This window comes from Neodiprion fabricii, chromosome 5 (assembly GCF_021155785.1).
Source record: "Neodiprion fabricii isolate iyNeoFabr1 chromosome 5, iyNeoFabr1.1, whole genome shotgun sequence".
NCBI classification, from domain to species: Eukaryota; Metazoa; Arthropoda; class Insecta; order Hymenoptera; family Diprionidae; genus Neodiprion; species Neodiprion fabricii.
Window position 1 is genome coordinate 25,404,887 of NC_060243.1, and position 18,560 is coordinate 25,423,446.

Below are 18,560 nucleotides of genomic sequence, written 5' to 3' on the forward strand. Positions count from 1 at the left end.
TGTAACGATTAAGAATTAATCCATAAAGATATCCGTTTCTGAGCAATCATATAATTCTGTGTGTGTGTGTGTGTGTGTGTGTGTGCGCGCGCGCGCGTGTGCGTGTGTGTATACTATAAGTTACAATGAATATTTCAACCACTGAGACTGATTCAATTCATTAATCAATGTTATGAAAGTGCGGAGAAAATTTAATATACATATATATATATGCATAACCCTATATGTATGTATATATGAAAAGCCATTCGGTAATAGGTATATAGGTATATACACTATACGAATTTTACGATTTCTTATATATAATTAATCCCCGCGATCGAAAAAAAACCCTCCTCACGCATGTTACTTTGCATGGCGAATGGGTATATTAATATTTAGGCCGTGGTACAAATAATAATAACATTAATTGTAATAATAATAGCAATAATAACAATAATAATAATAAGTATAATAATAATAATACATGTAACAAAATGCAATTTACTAAAACATACGACTTGAAAATAATTCGTAACTATATCAACAGTGGCCAATAATGTACAATAGAGGCTTAGCTCTGATAAGTCCCAAACTTGTCGGTATATGATCTGCCCGTTGCCGTGTATAATTGCGCAGACCAAACTCTGATCGGATCTATAGTACCTGCTGTATTATAATTATGAGAATAACACCGATAATTATAACGATAATAATAATAATAATAATGATAATTACAATTACAATAATGATAATAATGATGATGGTAATAGCCATATTAATAATAATATTAATGACGATGATGACGATCGTGATAATAACAAGGATAATAACCGAAAATGCACAAACTTAGAAGAATGGAAATTTTTACCCGTGCGTATATAAGTATATATAGATAAGCATGTGTGTGTGTGTGTGTGTATGCGTCTGTTTAACTAATTTGCAATATATATATATACACACAGTATACAGGTCATATATGTACGACTTGTATAAACTACCTACACGCGAATTCTATAACAGGCAAAGATGAAGGTTCAGATTTGTCATGGCCATGTAATAGGGATTGTAAATTCAACAAAGGTTTTCAACTAAAAAATGATTGCAATCCAATGCAGGTATGGATGCAGATGATAATATTACCGTTCAAATGGGGCGAAAGTAATAACGTTAATAATATCACTGCTGGTTGACTTTTCACAGAATCCAGTGTGTGACACTGAAAGCCGAAATTATATATTTATATTGAACTTTGATTGTTACGTTGCCACGCCAGATCTTAATCAGTTGAATAGATTGTTAATAAATATTTCCGTGCCTTGTGGCTTCTACTGGGATAAATCGAGTTTGCCGTTTCATGAAACATCGCTTGAAAGGAATTCGATTGAATGAAAAAAACGAGATGAAGCAAGCAGAGGACAGGAAAATAGAGTTAGAGAGCCAATAACTATTACAACAGTGGGTATTCATATTATATATACATATATATAATATATGTATAGTGTATATATAATATATGGGTATACATACAACTTTGATACCAAGAAGCCTCTCATCCTGCCAGATTAACGAAATATGTACTTATATGGTAAGTATGCCGCATTCGCCTACAAAATGTTACGGGTAACAAAATCTAATCGAAATTGAAGTAAGCGTTTCGTTTATTCCTTTAACATACGAAATAAAAATAAAAAAACACTGCGGACATTACCATTGTTTAAAATGAAATTTGGCAAGTATAATGATATATTCTATCGACAGCTTTTTCGTTCACCACATCGCTGTATTGAATCTACGTGTACAGACACATGTTTGCCCTGCTAAGTCTCTGCATATTTACAATCATGTATACTTTTTTCAATTTATTGCAATTATTGATTATCATATTGTAACTAATTGAAAATACATAAAAATGAGTATGCATGGTGATTAGGTGAAAACTGAAATTTTTACAACCAAACACACATGCACACGCATTGGTTAGGCTTTCCATTGTCATTATCATTATTTCACACGACGCCAGCTATACCTGCACATCATTGTGCCATAGCTATTAAAGAGATTCTAAACTCTGCATTATTCTAATCTGCGACGAAAAGCAAATATTTGGCGTCATATTTTGATTCCTGGCGACAATTTCTGCGATTATATATTGTCGCCTTGTTCAAATTATCGAAAGTATTTAAGGTAATAGTCGTGAATTACAAGGGGAAACGCGAGTAACGAGGGTTTGACAATGAGTTCTAATTAAATAATGGAGCACAAGACACTAAATCTGCCTCCATCTTTCGTAGCATATCGTAGCCCATTATTTTCTCATTCGACACATCAAATACAAAACCAGCTATTTTCTACTATACCTCAGTTTGGGGTTTCATCATTCAATCAATTCCTGCTCATAATTGCTATAAATATGTGTACGGATTTTCAACATTATTCGTCGAAACAATTTTTCACAGCCCGTTATTTCATTGTTTTTTTTTTTTTTTTTCCAACATTAAAATTTGTTAATCCAAATCACTGGAATATTATATCGTAGTTGTCTCGTGTGTTAGTCACGGGCAGGCAATCGATAACGCTATACCAGTAATCAAGTTTCCAATTTGTGTTGATGACCGAAATTCGGCAAGACTTATCTTCTTCAAATATACGTAAATACATTATTGCAGTAAATCGTGCTCTTACGGAGTACACAGACATATATATATATATATATATATGAGCAAACTGCCCGAAGCGTAAGAGTACATATATACATACGTACCTATAATCTTTGTTGGGAGAAAAAAATTGGAAAAATTGAATCGCCCTGAAAACTCGTATGTTCCAAATACACGCACCAATAGTCCACGCACCATGCACTTGTTCATTGAAGTATTTCTATTGAACCGCTAAGTCGGGTAAATTGTTACAGTTTAATATTCGGTTCACTCGGGTGTATGAAATTTATATTACCACATACTCTAGATTGTTGATTATTCATAATTACTTACATCGCTTAGCTATTCATCTATCTATCTATCTATCTATCTATCTGTCTGTCTGTCTGTCTGTCTGTCTGTCTGTCTGTCTGTCTGTCTGTCTATCTACCTACCTACCTACCTACCTATCTACCTAGCTATCTATTCATCTGTTTTTTATCTCTCTACACTAATCATAAATGTTTTTTATCTCTCTACGCTAAATCCCCCTAACTTCCAATCTATCCTTCACTGACAGATGACAGGGAACTACGCGTTGAACCACCGGCTACAACGGTGTGATGGGTTAGATCTGGAAGATCAGGCAGATCTGGGAGGTCTGGTGGCAAGCATAGAGGCACCGCCGACGGTCCATAAATGGCCTCCTGTACCTCCAATTGTTGAGCGAATTGTTCTTCTAGTCTCTGCAAAGTATCATGAGAAACAATAATAAATTAGATTAGCATATATGAAGATATTAAGCATTCTTTTCACGTAAACAAATTTTATTTGGTTCTTCTTATAGTACAAATATGGAAAAAAAAAAGTTTTAATAAAATTGAAACTAGATTGAGAATCACAACTATTAAGAGATGGGATTTAAATTTTACTGATAATTAATTGGTTTTCAGATGTTAGCATACAAATGCAAGGGTGCATCTGAGGAGAATTAGAGAATTCGTTTTGTACCCGCATGATTTTGGTAAAGCGATGGCAGTAGTTTGGTAATGCAATTTAATACTCATCAGAATAGAATTGATAATTGACTGACCTTTGGTATTCGAGTATTAACGATTCTCGGATAAATCTTCTACCTGTACTCAATGCCATCGAATACAGTTGTTCGGAGTGGTATTAAAGGATGTGAACAGCGTACAATTTCACATAACAAAAATATATACACAAATTCATATACATATATAATGTATATATACATACAAGCAAAGACATTTCCAAACCACAAACCCTTGATGATACGACTTGATATAAATATACATATGAATGTATACCTATAGATAGCGAAATAACTGTGTGAAAACATCCATAGTTCGACAAACATAAACAACGCAAAGATATTCAGAACCAAAGAAACATGTTGCAATATTTAATGATTTGAATCACACTACAAAAATGGTAGCTACTGATGAATACAGAAATATGATTACTCGATTTGCACCGCTAGTGCATGTGTAGGAATGATAGTGAATGAAAAAAATATAGATACTCTTTAGACCGTAGTCTACAGAGTGTGCTATCGAGAAGAATAGTAGGTGAAGACGATTACGGCAGCGGCAAATGCTTAGAAATGAATGGAGCATTTTCAAAGATGATAAACGATGTACAACAATACGACAAGAATGGAATGACGTGAAATAGTCAGCCAGGATCATTTACGCAAGGAAAGTGGGCGGAATTCGTTGGGATTTGCCGATTTTTTGTCAAGGCTAGCACCCTCAATCCCAGACAATGAAGTAGCATCCCCTTCGGAACCAGGATGTTTGAGTGATACACGAGGTAAACTAAATGCTGATGGAGATGGCTGAGGTTTGATGTAGGAATTAGCTCTGGAAGTGGATGCGAAAGAACGAGGCGACCTGCGCCAACTGTTGGACATGCCCGTAGTCGTTGTTATTTCAACAGCCATGCCGACGGGACTGACACCGCGAGAAGTGTCTAAGGAGATTAATGAAAGGTCGCTGAGACGTGTCGGTAATGAACCTGGATAACGTGATTCCAGGGCTTCCATTTCCGTAGCCAGCTCAGCCTCTATTTTCTACAACAATTGTGTAACACTGTTGTTAATAATTTCAGCACGATAAATCGTACTGTAAGAATGACAATGATGACGTTAACGACAGTCAGCATTGTATGTGAGCTCTTTGCTTCGAAGACAAGTCAGAAGAATCGATTAAGCGTAAGTTGATAAGATGTTTAAATATTTTCATTGACATGTAGAAAACGTGTGTAAAGTAAAACTTAAAAAATGCAAATATCAAAGTCAACGTGTGAGATTTACGTATTCAAGTCGTAAGACAAATGATTTCATCTATTATATCTTACATGAAAAGAAAAACCAGAAGCAATGAGAAGGAATTTCGCTGCATGGACATACAAAAATATTACTGCTGTTATTTTCACTCGATAAAATCCAACATATCTTATATCTACCTATTATCAATATTCTTTATAGACAAATCAGGTACTGTTATTTGATAATGGCATACACGTAGCGTGTGTAAACGGTAAGTGCGTGGACTTTTTTTCTTAAAATAATATGCAATAAGTCTGTAAGACTTATATCATTAACGACTCACCTGCTTTCGTGGTTTAAGCTGTGCTTTCCACTCTCGAAGTTCCTTCGTATAGGATTCCTCCTGCTCCTTGAGCTTCATTGTCTCATGCTCCATAAGCATTTTTCGCTTTTCATTTTGAAGTTGTTCCAACTCCTTGATGGAAGCATCGCTCTGTGCCCTCAACTCCTCGAGCTGCCTGGCGTGTTTTAATTCAAACCTTTGCTGTTCAGCCCTGTATCTCTTCTTTTCATTCTCTTGGAATTTTTTCAACTTATCACGCTCAGCGTCTGGATCAGGAGTAAGAGCAGCAGTCATTGATATACGCATTGATTCGCGGAACATCATCTCCCTAGCCTTCATCTCTGTGCGTATTCTCTTCGGAAGGTTCCTACGTTCAACAGTCTGACGTTTGACAAGCTCCTCTTCCTTACGCTGATTCATTCTCTTCATCTGCTCAAGCTCCTTTTCATGCCTTATCAGCATTTGGTGCCTTTGCAAAAAGAATATATCCTTCAGTTGTCGCTTCAGTAGCTGCTGACGCTCTTTGATTTGTCTCTCTTCAAGTTCCCATATCGCCGCTTCCCTTGCCCTCATGAGCTGCTGTTTCTGCTGCAAGAATTGTCTCTCCATAAGTGCAATCCTCTCACGATGACTGTCTGATAGCCTCCTCAGCGACGTCTCATGGCTCTCATTCAACTTTTCCAAAAATACCTTCTCCCTAGCTTCGTGTTCGGCTTCGAGTTTATCCTTCCGCATCTTAAACGCATTCTTTCGCCTTTCTTTAGGCATAAGGTCAACCTCCTGCTTGAGCAGTCGCAGCTCCTGCTTCAGCCCTTCGCGAAATTGTTTCAACTCACGTTCTTGCTCACTACGGATTTTTTTTGACGCAAGCCTCAGGTCAGCCTCTTGTTGGGTCTCAGCCCTTTCAATCTGTTGACGCTGTTGTCTGGCCAACGTATCGAGGTCACCTTCTGCCCCACGTTCCAACATAAGCCTCTCTTGTTCAAACCGCTTCTCCTGCTGATCCTTGGTGAATTGCGATTTCTGCGACAGATCCTGAAATTGTTTCTGTTCCATTTTTTGTAACATCTTAAGCTCCCGTAGTTCTTGTTTACGAAATATCTGGTCGTCGTACACCTTGCCATTTTCATCATCTCCGTATATCACCTTTGATGTAGTAGTTGTAACTACAACGCCATCAATCTCGAACTTTCTCGTCCGCTTTCGTGTCTTTTTCTTAAGATTCATTATCTGAATATCTTCCTTTGTCCTCGCTTGTCTCGGTGCGTCTCTCGTGTACTCGGGAGGTTTTCTTCTAAGTATAACTTCGTCGTCAATTTCTGACGATTGCCGGGAATCTCTTCCCAAGTGGTTGTCTCGGCTCGAACCTCGGCTGTCCTGGCTTATTGTCGTTGATATAGATTCTGCATCAGATCTGTCGACACTCTTGCTAGGTGTGTGAGACCTGGTTGATCCCTCATCGCTGTTGGACCGATGTGACGAGTTCCCTTCATTACTACAGCTACTGTCAGGTGAGATGCGTTTATCCTTTAATGCTTTACCTCCACCTTCCTCTCTTGACTCATTTGTATGCTTTGCCATCGTTGACCAAGGTCCTGCTGCCGTACCATCGCTGCGTACATTTGCAATACCATTAGGCATCAGCTTCGTAGGGCTAGCAAGGTCATCGACATCTGTCGACCCAACTGTAGTTCCAGCAACCATCACCGACATACGAGGTGGAGTTAGCATCTCGTCGCCGCTGTCACTCTTTGAACTGGACCTCCTCCTTCTTCTCCTACTATTACTACTATTAACATGATCTGCCATTGATGTGCCAGTATTACTATTCTTGCCAACAACAGACGAATCTTTCACTCGCTCTTTGTCATCACCAACGGTAACTACAGATACATGGCTGGTATCCATCAATTCGTCATCAACAATCGGGCTTACTATGACAACTTCCGACTCATCCAGTTTCTTGCCAACACGTTTGGAAGTATCGGTGGCACATATTACAATTGGCTGTTCCTGTGGCGTGTATTCAAGGCTATCCAAGCTTGTAAACCCATCATCGTCAGTCGAACTCTCATTTACCTGGGTTTTGTTTGTCTCATTGGCAACGATTACAACTTCAGATGTCGGGGATTGGTGTCGAGGCGGAGGTGGAGTTGCTGTGGCATCGACAAGCACAGGAGGATGTGTTGTTACGACGGTAACTTGGCTCACATTGCTGGCCAAACTATTCGATGGATCAGGTGTATCTGGAGTTATTCGTACCATGGATTTATTGAATCGTATATCTTCTTGATGTTCAGAGGGTTTTGTTTTACCTTCAAAGGAAAACATAAATACATTAGTCTCCATGTAGGGGGACATGCGACCTGGGACAGGAGCATTTTATTAATTTGTCAATTGTCAAGAATATGACAGTAAATGCTCATAACAATCATAACTCTGCAATTAAAGATAGGGTGAGACATTTCAGGAGAAGATTGTATAGATTTTTGGTATAAGAAATGAATGAGTATCAAATCTTAATTTCTAAAACAATAAACTAACATGAGCAAATATCTTACCGGTAATAACGACAACATTATCTCCACTGCCGCTTCTGGATACACTACGGCTTCTCACTGGTGTTGACGTCACAACAGCGACTCCTGACCCGGCGGACGAACCTCTCCTATGAATATGTTCTGACCTGTCTACTGTATCACAGGAACTTTTTTCTTTTCTGGCTTGGTTTTCTCTCTTCCAATCCGGACTACTGCCCCTATAAATTTCACCCGACTGCGACCTCAAAACATTATTGCCAAACGAATCATTGCTCGATGCTTCTTGACTTCGACTTTTCAAAAGAGTTGTTTGAGTGCCAAGGTCTGAGTTAACATCGGCAGTAGAGCTCGATTTTGGTGTGCGTTTTCCCGAAAGTTGGGAAATTGTGCTTGTTCCTGAAATGCGTTTCAGTGTTTCGATTGACGCGTGATCCGAGTGCCGTTTTGCGGAATCCATCGAAATTCGTTTTTCAAGAACAGCATTCAGTTTATCTTCAACAGATTTCCGTTTTTCGTCCAGGCTTTGGAAATTTTCGTCTGTGACTGGTCGCGCATCGTACCTTATGTCGTATTTTGGTCGTTGATCTTCAATCAATGACTTCTTTTCATGCCTAAAAGTAGATTTATCAAACACTTAGTACTCGGACATGAAAACGATGATAGAATTGTCAATACTCGTTTAACACATGAAGTTACGAATATTCGCCAGCAATATTAATAATTTACCTTTTTCGCTCCTCCACCGAAGTTTGTCTAACATAAACTGGTTCTTTGACTCCATCAGGAGCGTGGACTGGTTTAACTGGTGCTGATTTCCGTTTGTCCTCGTTACTCAAATGTTGCTTATCTGCTGGGAGTTTCATCTTTTCGTCCATAGATCTTCTTCTAACTTCTACATCCATAGGCTTTTCTGGTGGTGGCTTTTTCTTCTCTCCAACTGGCTTTTCATTGAGCATAGACTTTGGTTTATCCGAACCCTCCTCACTGCGACGCGCCTCCACAGGAATATGATGGTTTTGTTCTTCACCAACGATCTGTGCTGGAACTTTTTTGATATCTCTATCGTCACCGTCATTCTTAGATACAGATTTTTTCTCCACTTCTTTATTAACAATAGATTTTTCCTTGTCCATTGTCACAGGAGTTACGGTATTGCTCTTTTCAGTAACTGATGGTTTTGGAATGTTCTCCTTATCTTCTGCCTTGCCAGTGTCGTGACGTGTCGTGGCACCAGGTGGTAAGGGCGCGGGACCCTTTTCCCTGGAGATTCGACGTTCGTTCGACTCGTTTCCCACAGGTGGCTTGGGTGCCTAAATAATTCAGCCAACATTTTCATTTAAAAGTCTCTGGGTAATTGTAGTTACATGTATAGTCAGAAGCACAGACAAAATTACACCTCAAAAATGCAGCCATTTCTTTTATGCAAGTAATCTTGTTCGACACTACATACACAACAAGATCTTGATTTTTGACGTTTCCCAGCATAAGCTACATAACTTACCAACTTTTTCTCAACAGATACAGAAATGTTCTCTTTGGAATCAGCTTTTCGCAACTTTTTGTTTCTTTCTTCTTTTTCACCCTCGCGCTCACCCTCCCTCTTATTACTCTCTTCCCTTTCGTGTGGCACAGATGCTGCAGCGACATTCTCCTTCTCAGCTGCTATAAGGTATAAAAAATGCAAGACATTGATACTTACTATTCATCTTTGGCAGTTTTCAAAGTATGGATGAAATTATAGACTGGCATAACATTAGAATTAGTAGAATAGAAATATGAAAAATGTGCGTACATTTAACGTCGTTGTCGCTGCGCAGGGAGGCGGAGTCATCTCCAAGTTGGTCCAGCTCCAGCGGCAGTTGCGATGTGCGCTGCTCCTGGAATTCACCAGTTAGCCTTAGTATATGTATGTAGTTATATCACAAGCTTATTAATTACATAACTATCCAACAGCCTATAAAATGCCTATTTGCCCGTTCACAAACATTTTCTATACACAGGATCAACTGTTCCAGGCGTTTCCTAACCTGCAGCAGATAATAATCACTTTGATTTCTCCTCATTGCAATCTTAAAATGATCCCACCATCTTTGCTGTAATTACTTTCAAACCATTCAAGTATCCCATTACTCATATAAGAATATTTCAAAGATGTTCAAATGAAATTGCATGTAGTTTGAATCATCTGATGCTAGATTCACTATAGAAATTCTCTTAATATCTTTGGGACATACAGCGAACACTTGCCTCTCTTTATACATCTATAACACACACTCCGGTAAGCGAATCATTCTTATTCGACAGAATCCTGATTGTAATGATAACAAAAAACACCAATGACAATTTGTATAATTATAGAAGCAAAACAAGAATTTAGACTATATATATATATATATATATATATATATTTATATATTATATACATGTATATATACGCAATCCATATACAGGGTCACCCAAGAACATCACCTCACAGGCTAACAACGTATTTCTTGTGAAAATCTGTGACTGAAAAGTATTTATTTCTTATAAGAAATTTGTTGTTTGCGAATTACAGCTGTTTAACATTTGCTGATCCAGCTGATGACTTAAAATAGAAGGGGACTGAGGCTGGCAGATTGTACTTTGTCGGATGCCAATTTGTGTGATTGGCCAATTTCAAAAGGCTGTCATTTGCAAACGACAAATGTCCTACAAAAAGTAAAAAATGTTTCAGTCACGGATTTTCAGCCCATGAGGCGATGGTGGTAGGTCACCTTGTTCATCATACATATGAGTATATATGTAATTATGCTGCCATGTCTACTGACCTGACAATTGCACGAGGAAGAAGAACAGGGCTGGCGAGGCCCAGGAGAGCCGCATGCACAGCCAAATTCTCAAGTTATACACAAGTGTATACAATGCATAAAATATGTACAAATATTTATGCACACAAATGATACGGTCAAAGGTATTTATATCATATGAAATTTCGTATAAATACTACAATTTCTACAACACACCTGTATGATTGCACTTGTGCAGATATGTGATAGGCTGAAAGATTTCAGATTTCTTTTTTCTAAAATTTTGTATCATTTGTTTATTCTGTATTACGATTTTTTTTAAGATCTTTGAGAAGTGAGTACTACAGAAATATTTCACCAGTTACAAAAAATGTTATACTTCGACAGATATTCATTTGAAATTTAAGCACCTCTAATTAGTGATCTTGAAGAGAATTGAATGAAGTTAAATTATAGATCATAAGAAAATAGTTGATCTGAATCTCACTCTAATATATGGCAATGAAATTCACATAGATTTAGTTATAAAACTTAGTAATTTCATAAAGTCAGTCAAAACATGCATGTACAGTATAAATAATTGTTCTTTGACATTCGTGCACACTATTTTATACACAAATCATTCTCCAAAAAACCCGCTTTCATACCAGGGATAACAACTAAGAAAAAGAAGCAGAACGGATATTTGTATAGAGTAAAGTAAATGTTCAACTGTTGTGTTATCCACGCAAAGTACCAACGAAACAATAAAAACTACTTTAGTATTTTCGGAAAAAAGAAACGCGAAAAAGCCCAAATACAAGCTTGACAGAACATTTCTACTGCACATCATGTAACTGCAAATGTCCAATCGCATAGAAAAGTTAAATTCCAAGTATTGCATTATCACCCACAATGCTTGTGTGTAACAGGTTTGCGTCAAGTACCAATAAATATATTATGCGTATTATTGCGGCACAGCATTCATTTAAAGGTAACAAATTCTGACATATGTTTCACTTTTGAGCAGCTTACCGATCCGTTGATACTGTTCCCTGTGTTTTTTTGCCTTCCTAGCCTTCTACCATAATGCAAGCATGGAATCACAGGTATATTATTTAGATGTATTTATGTGAACTTAATGAAAGTTTCTTTCGCATTTAGGGTGATACAACAGGCCAAAAGATGCTGTTTAAAATTATATGCTTCAGTGAAATTTATAACAACTAGCAAACAAAGTGTATGTTAGTGATAATCACGCTCACAAAAGAAAAATTAGAAAATCACCGAAGTCTCTTGCATAGTTATAGTAGCTACCCATATAACATTAGCTCCATTGAGCTAGGTATGGGCAGAAATCGTACATCGTTTGAAACTGCATACTTATACTGTGTACTTCTCACTCTCTGCTGAATATCAAATATGCGACTGCATTTGGAATAAGATTAAAATCCCGATGAAAATATGTGACTGTATAAATGCAGAGAACTGTCCATTTTAAAAGAGGTATATGCAATTTTCCGTTGTCTTATTTCTTAATTTGGGAATGTCTAAATCCAATGAACTATGCGGTGAAGACAATGATAAGGTGTACTGTGCATAAATGTGGATAATTGTGACATGATGCCAATTATATGTGTAGATGCACATTTTAGCTGTAGTGATACAGATAACGTATAACAAAAGTCGTACCTCAGCATCTTCGTCGAGGAGTTCCTCTTCAACCACATCAGCCTTATATTCGAGTAACAGGTCACGGACGGGCTTGGAATCCAGAGTACGATTGACAAATGGATGTTTGAGTAACTCGTCGGCTGTAGGTCGTGCCGCAGGATCCTTTATCAACGCCTTGGCAACAAACTCGTTGAAATCCTTGCTCCATTTCCCAGGCTGATCAAGCCTTGGAGGATCACTTTTTTGGATTTTCAGCAGAACTCGCATCGGTGACATCTCATGATTGGGGGGTTCCATTTGAGCGAATTCAATCAACGTAATGCCCAGCGACCATATGTCAACCTGACGAGAGTTTATGAAAAGTTATTTGCCAATATATATGTACAATGTTGCAAAATCATTTTTTTTTTCTTACTTTGAAGTCATAAGGATTGTCCCTAAACGTTTCGCACAGAACAACCTCTGGTGCCATCCAATAAGGCGTTCCAATGAATGTGTCGTGCTTCTGGAGGGTGTGCTTATTTTTTGCGGAAACCCCAAAGTCGGCTATTTAAAGAAAAAATGTGCCTATTAATATCAGTGGAAAGTAAATTACAACTCGTCGTTCGATACATAATACCGATTGGCTGCTATCAATAACGAATATACCTATGAACGAAACTTACCCAGTTTAACGCCGCCTGCCATAGTGAGGAGAACATTGCCAGCCTTAAGGTCTCTGTGAATAACTTTGGCTTTATGAAGAAAGGCCAGTCCTTGTGTCATGTGTTGACATATATAAGCTATCTGTGGCTCGGTCAAAGCCTTTTCCAGTTCAACCATTATCGAATCCAAGGCACCGCCGTCGCAGTACTCGATCAACATCTGAAGATTCATACGTCGATTGAGATATCTTAATGAATTGATAAAGACAACAGTAATTGTGTTGCACAAATGACTTGCCAACATCTGAACAAATGATAAATTTAGATGCCTCGATCTGGTAATCTAGCAAATGCTCTGTGTACACACCCACAGTTTTCCCTCCATAAAATAGGCCTCGTGTAATTCCACGATGTTTGGATGCTTGCACTCTGAGAGTATATCAATTTCAATCATGAAATCTGCAAGGTCATCCTCACCTTCTAATGCACACATTTTAGCTGCAGCCAATTGCTGAGTCTGTTTACTCTGTGCCTAGTAAGAATGACAGAAGAAAGTTCAAATTACTAAGTACTTTCATTTGTGTTTTGTATAAAGATTCAGGGATAAAATCACAACAATGTAGTTGCTTACCTTGTAGACTTTGCCAAAAGCACCGTCTCCAAGTTCTCCGATCATTTCCCAAAATTCTTCCGGGTCGCAATCCATTTTAATATTATTGAACAACTTTTTCTTCTTCGCGTCATTGCCACCGAAGTGGAATGCTTTTTTCAAATTTGATAAAAACGACATGTTGAACTTATTACACCCTAAAACTTGACTAAGAAATAAACTAAATTGACTTGGTCCATATAATTGATTGAAGCATGTCAGGCTTCTGGCAAATGACTATAAGACTTATATTGAATAATTAATACAGGACCTTGTTATATTATTTCATATAAAGCGCAAGACAGTAATTATAATCAATAACAAAGATGATTCATAACCCAGACGTTAAAATGTCACAAACGTTGTAGGACATATCATCAAATGTAACGTTAATACAAACATTAAAAAAAAAAAAAAATTAGTACAGTCCAGTAAATTTATCTTTTCACGTGTACAAAAGTAAATCAGTAAACATCCTCGACTTGATTCCTAGGCAGGAACCGAATTGAACCAATACTTGTGGTATTCAGACCCCCTCGACACGTCGAGGTATCGTCACAAATCTCTCCCGCATCTTGACGGATTTAATCTTCAATGGTGTCTAGCGAGCCAGTACCGATACTCGTCGCCAGTCGGTGTGGGTCATCAAGGGCTAGGCCCTTCATTTCTTCCAGACATCCAAGATTGAATGAAAAATTAACCACTTTAGAACCTCCAAAATCTGTAACAGAAATATTCAATTCATGCAAAATTACATAATAAAGATACATAAAGCTTTTGATACTAGGTTCTTAAAAACATTAGGTACTTTGGGACGTTCGGTCACTTCTTTGGGTGATTCAATTCTCTATCTAGACCACATTTGCAAGCCTGATGGAGCTGTTAATTTAACATGTGATATTAGCTATGAGTGAGTGGAAAAATGAAGACAGAGATAAGAAAGATAAGCATAAGCGTGAGCTTGTAACGGAAGGCGCATCGTCAGCGGTGGTAAAACATAACTACACCCTTGGCCTTGATCCAAGTCAGGTTTCCAATACTGATTCAACAAATACAAGTGGCTGTTTAGACAGAGCAGTGATATTATGAATTTCAAACGTATAAATATTAACATGAAGCCATCACGTTGAACAATGATTCTAGGTATATATGTACGTAAAAATGCGTCGAATTAATGATTAATACAGCTGACATTCGATCGACATCGTTTGGTTAGACGTCCACCTGCGTATTTGCGAGTTATCAAGAGATGCAAAGCACCTGTTTCATACGTTCCAGAACGGAGACATTTTTACGCTGACGGCAAGAAGTTTTTCCTCAAATTCGGGAAACTTAAAGTAAAAAATAAGTCCAAAAATTATCCGATACCGAATTCGTGAAACGAAATTTTTCCGTCACATTGAGTGTTGTTTTTGTTGGCCTTTTTTCTCCTTTTTATTTTTCCACATACATTTACATTCCGATAGGTAGTACTAAAACTACAGAACCAACGCCAAACGGCGTAATAGTTTCTTAATCGATAACCGGAGGTTATATTTCGGTGAAAGGCTGCAAAAATATAGTGAAAATAGTACCAAAATCTGTATGTAACACAGTCGCTCACCTAATCGACCAATCGGTACCAATAGTCATCTTATCCAGCAGCCTGTCGAAGGCACGGCACTGAATAAATGACACTCGGTGTACAACAATATTGAAGTAATATCACAGAATAGAACCAGTTTCAATACGAAACGGCAAGCGAGATAAGCGGGAAAAATTTACGTTTGAAATTATATGGCTTGATAAATCTGGTTAAAACACGGCCATTTTCAGCGCACACACGACTCTCAAAGAGACACGGACACACCACGCCTGGAAGTGACGTAAACCGCTGATCCACCCATGTTCAACCATGGAGTGTATTGTACATTGTGTGTGTATGCGTACGTACGAGGCAGCAGGGGGGGGGGGGGGGGGGGGGGCACGCCGTACCCAACCTTCGTTCAACTTTAAACTAACGCGCGTATTTATCGAGGGTTAAATTGTCAGGCTAGTCACCGATGGCTATTGCTGTTTTTAGCAATTGCACGGTCAACGTGCAGTATCCGTAAGTCGGTACGCATGTACTCCCAAGGAATATCGAGACTGGCTATTGCCACGATACATACCGCCTTTCAGCCCCCCACCCGCCATCGCCGTGGACAATCAGTCGGCAACCAAAGACTGTATGTATAGATAGAAAAGAGAAGGAATAATAAAAATTCAGGTGCATGCAAACGTCGTGTCGCGTGTCAACAACGTACGTAGGTATCATCTGCGGAGTATATATGTATACATTTATTCTATTTCTGACTGTGATGCGCTGCTGTATGTACGAATTCGTATTCGTAGTTATTGTTGTGGATGATATTTTGTCAACTGTTGTCTTCAAGCAAAATAAAATTCTCGGAAATCAGACGCAGACTAGTTGCTGAAGCTCGATTCTTCACTTCTTGGAGCAGACGCGTTACAGCTCATTTCTCGTATGTTATATTATTAAATTATCGCATAGCCTGCGAAACCCTACGAAGAAAATCCTGTTATAGTCCACGGACATCAAACGCTCGAACGATTCCGATAATCGGTTAGGTTAATGTATAATTTGCAAGTAAAGATGTAGTGTACAGGTGGTTCGACATTTCTCGATTGTAATATTCTCAAAAAAATTTTTGTATAAGCTCACTAATTCAATTTCCAATATAAATTGTTTCAATCGCATAATTCGGTAACTCGAAAATATACATATAAATATATAATCCAATTCACATACACTACATCATAGCTTGTTCTTCGGTAAACAGACACTTATTTGAGCGTAAATCCTGCAGATTCGTTCGCAGTAGCAATCTGCATCGTAGCTTAGCAGAGTCGAAGGTAGCAGCAGCTCTACATGAGAAATCAAGAGAATTGTATTGATTCTGTTTATTCTAATATTAATCACAAGCCGTCGAGCAGCTGTGTACTGTAAATTTTTGGTTAAATTTATGTAATCCGTGCTTGTAACGACATTCTTTACGCATCATTGTGTGTCTCCCACTCAACTTTACTCTGGTGACTCTGGCGAGTCTGGCAACGGTGTCGGACAGCACGAGTAGTGAATAGTCTACAGTCACGGAGCCGTTTTCATCTCTCTTGCTTCGATTGGGTCTCATTTGGTCTCATTTTCGCGTAGCCGTCGCTGCAGATCACTGAAATATACCCAAAGAACCTGTAGTTCCAGTAGTATTACATACCTATAGGTATGAGTTCCAGGTAGAGTCCCGTAGTACAGTCTTTAGAGCATATACTTAAAGCATACCTACCACTGGAGGGAGCTACCTATCCCATCGACCTCGCGAATATGCAGCCGATATGATTGATATATATATATATATATATATATCCAATCACGTATAGAGCGAGAGAGACAGATTATACCAACATATACTTCTCTCACTCCTTCGCGACACTCACACGCAAAGCTTTCTCTTAGGGGTAGAGTAGAAATTATTACAGTGATGCAGACTTTCTACATGTCAAATTTCAAGTGTTTTACTACAACTTAACCCCGAAACTTCAGCAGGTCTGGGAAAGGATAAGAACGAAAATGTGGGGTTTTTGGTTATTGCAGCCAAAGACGCATAATACATATTAACATACCCCGGCAAAAGGCATTGCAACCGATAAGTGATTTAAATTGGTTTGCAGGGTGCAGACATACATCAACATATCGAGGAACTAAGATGGCAGGTAAACCGACGCGGGGCGTTTTTCAAACAATCTGGAAACATTTCATAGAGTCGGTTAAACCACGTAGATTTAGAGGAGATCTAGTAGGCACTGATCACTTTGGTACCAAGTATTATGAAACACCGCTACATTCCACAAGTTCAAAAAAAAAACCACCACGTTACTTCGAACCAGTGAACAAAGATGACTTTCAGCAAGAAGTACCTGCTGAATGGGAAGCGTGGCTAAGGTATCGCAGAAAAGAACCACCGTCAGATGCTGAAGTATTGCAGAGTCTGGCACTGATGAAAACTAAGAAGAAAAATGCAGCTGAATTGGAAAGTGCTTTAGAAGCTACAAGATCCTCAAAGTCAAAACCGGCACCACTGCCAGAGGCGATTGGATTCCCAACTTATAAAGACTATCAGTATCCTGAAGGATTCAAGGACAGCAAAGAGTAATGTTCAGAGGCGCTTGTATAATGTTTTCCACTGGCTACACTGGATACTCACTAAGTGCATTTCCTGAGATTCCACTTCTGCTATTGTTTGGAATCTGGAGAAATAACACTCAGTGTGAATCAAGTGCAACCAGTGAAAAACGTTATCGACTTTAATTTAATACTCTAGCGAATTGTTAGAATGTGATTGCTGATTGTTTTCGTAGCCTGCGTATAATGTAATTATCGATGACGTACATGTTATGTAACAATCGTACACAATAATTTGTACTTTTGCGATGAATCCTTCAACTTCAATAATTTGTACAGTCATAAAGGAGAGTTGATTGGTAGAAATCAATTGTTCATAGTAAATTCATGTCAATACTCTGTTTCAATAGAAAGCATAATTGAAACCCCTTCGTTTTTACTTTACCTCATACTCTTTCCTTACTCTGAAGATGAATCACGATGTTTAGTAATCAATACATTTTTTTAAAATGCAAAACAATTTATTGACGTTAAGTATACCTCATCGTACATTGCGTGTAGTACATTCGAGCAACATGGTATAATATTATGTATCTACGTACCAATTACAAACTCGATTGACTACAAAGCGTGCGAATCCATCACGATATACAAAATAAAAATTCTAATTCTTAAGTCAAGATAAATATGTATGGCTCACAGTGAAGCTTCTCACCCGATCTACGTTACTCGTTTGTAAACTTTATCGCATCTAACTCATAGTTCCACTGCAGCTGCACTCGTGATAATTAGTGCATGGTTACAGCATAGACGTGTCATCGATAACTTGAACGAGAAATACTGCCCACTTCCGTAGGTCTGCCCAGTCATTC

General features: G+C 38.3%; 2 protein-coding genes across 24 annotated transcripts; one reads left to right on the top strand and one right to left on the bottom strand.

The window, feature by feature from the left end:
- Positions 1 to 1,622: 1,622 nt before the first annotated feature.
- LOC124183803 (serine/threonine-protein kinase 10) lies at positions 1,623 to 16,418 on the bottom strand. 13 transcript variants are annotated; one of them, XM_046572813.1, is made up of 13 exons: positions 16,321 to 16,418; positions 13,512 to 14,250; positions 13,248 to 13,412; positions 12,902 to 13,100; positions 12,652 to 12,782; positions 12,255 to 12,578; positions 9,587 to 9,671; positions 9,296 to 9,456; positions 8,521 to 9,104; positions 7,816 to 8,405; positions 5,255 to 7,569; positions 4,335 to 4,713; positions 1,623 to 3,364 (listed from the first exon to the last, which is right to left on the bottom strand). In XM_046572813.1, exons 2-13 carry the CDS (start codon positions 13,668 to 13,670, stop codon positions 3,261 to 3,263), a joined length of 5,196 nt encoding a protein of 1,731 aa, XP_046428769.1. In that variant the 5' UTR covers positions 13,671 to 14,250; positions 16,321 to 16,418; the 3' UTR covers positions 1,623 to 3,260. The 13 variants fall into 13 exon arrangements, 12 of the variants coding, with proteins under 12 accessions (XP_046428769.1, XP_046428768.1, XP_046428771.1 ...); XM_046572812.1 differs by lacking the exon at positions 16,321 to 16,418 and adding an exon at positions 15,570 to 15,656; XM_046572815.1 differs by lacking the exon at positions 16,321 to 16,418 and adding an exon at positions 15,133 to 15,374 and having other exon boundaries at positions 9,296 to 9,453.
- Positions 15,599 to 18,113, top strand: LOC124183826 (NADH dehydrogenase [ubiquinone] 1 alpha subcomplex assembly factor 2). 11 transcript variants are annotated; one of them, XR_006871061.1, is made up of 3 exons: positions 15,599 to 15,736; positions 17,238 to 17,279; positions 17,474 to 17,560. XR_006871061.1 is itself a non-coding variant. In XM_046572889.1 (3 exons), the coding sequence occupies exons 1-3, from the start codon at positions 15,782 to 15,784 to the stop codon at positions 17,717 to 17,719; spliced, it is 321 nt and encodes a 106-aa protein (XP_046428845.1). In that variant the 5' UTR covers positions 15,767 to 15,781; the 3' UTR covers positions 17,720 to 18,113. The 11 variants fall into 11 exon arrangements, 6 of the variants coding, with proteins under 6 accessions (XP_046428845.1, XP_046428844.1, XP_046428842.1 ...); XM_046572889.1 differs by lacking the exon at positions 15,599 to 15,736 and adding an exon at positions 15,767 to 15,814 and having other exon boundaries at positions 17,474 to 18,113; XR_006871058.1 differs by lacking the exon at positions 15,599 to 15,736 and adding an exon at positions 15,823 to 16,033.
- Positions 18,114 to 18,560: the final 447 nt, after the last annotated feature.

What these genes read in the sequence shown, in the direction of transcription:
- LOC124183803 (XM_046572813.1), bottom strand. Translation starts at nt 13,670, where the DNA reads ATGTCGTTTTTATCAAATTTGAAAAAAGCATTCCACTTCGGTGGCAAT. An exon ending in TCCTCGACGAAGATGCTGAG is followed by an intron (nt 9,672 to 12,254) that starts GTACGACTTTTG and finishes GGTGAATTCCAG; the next exon opens with GAGCAGCGCACATCGCAACT. An exon ending in AGCTTAAACCACGAAAGCAG is followed by an intron (nt 4,714 to 5,254) that starts GTGAGTCGTTAA and finishes CAATTGTTGTAG; the next exon opens with AAAATAGAGGCTGAGCTGGC.
- LOC124183826 (XM_046572886.1), top strand. Translation starts at nt 17,273, where the DNA reads ATGGCAGGTAAACCGACGCGGGGCGTTTTTCAAACAATCTGGAAACAT.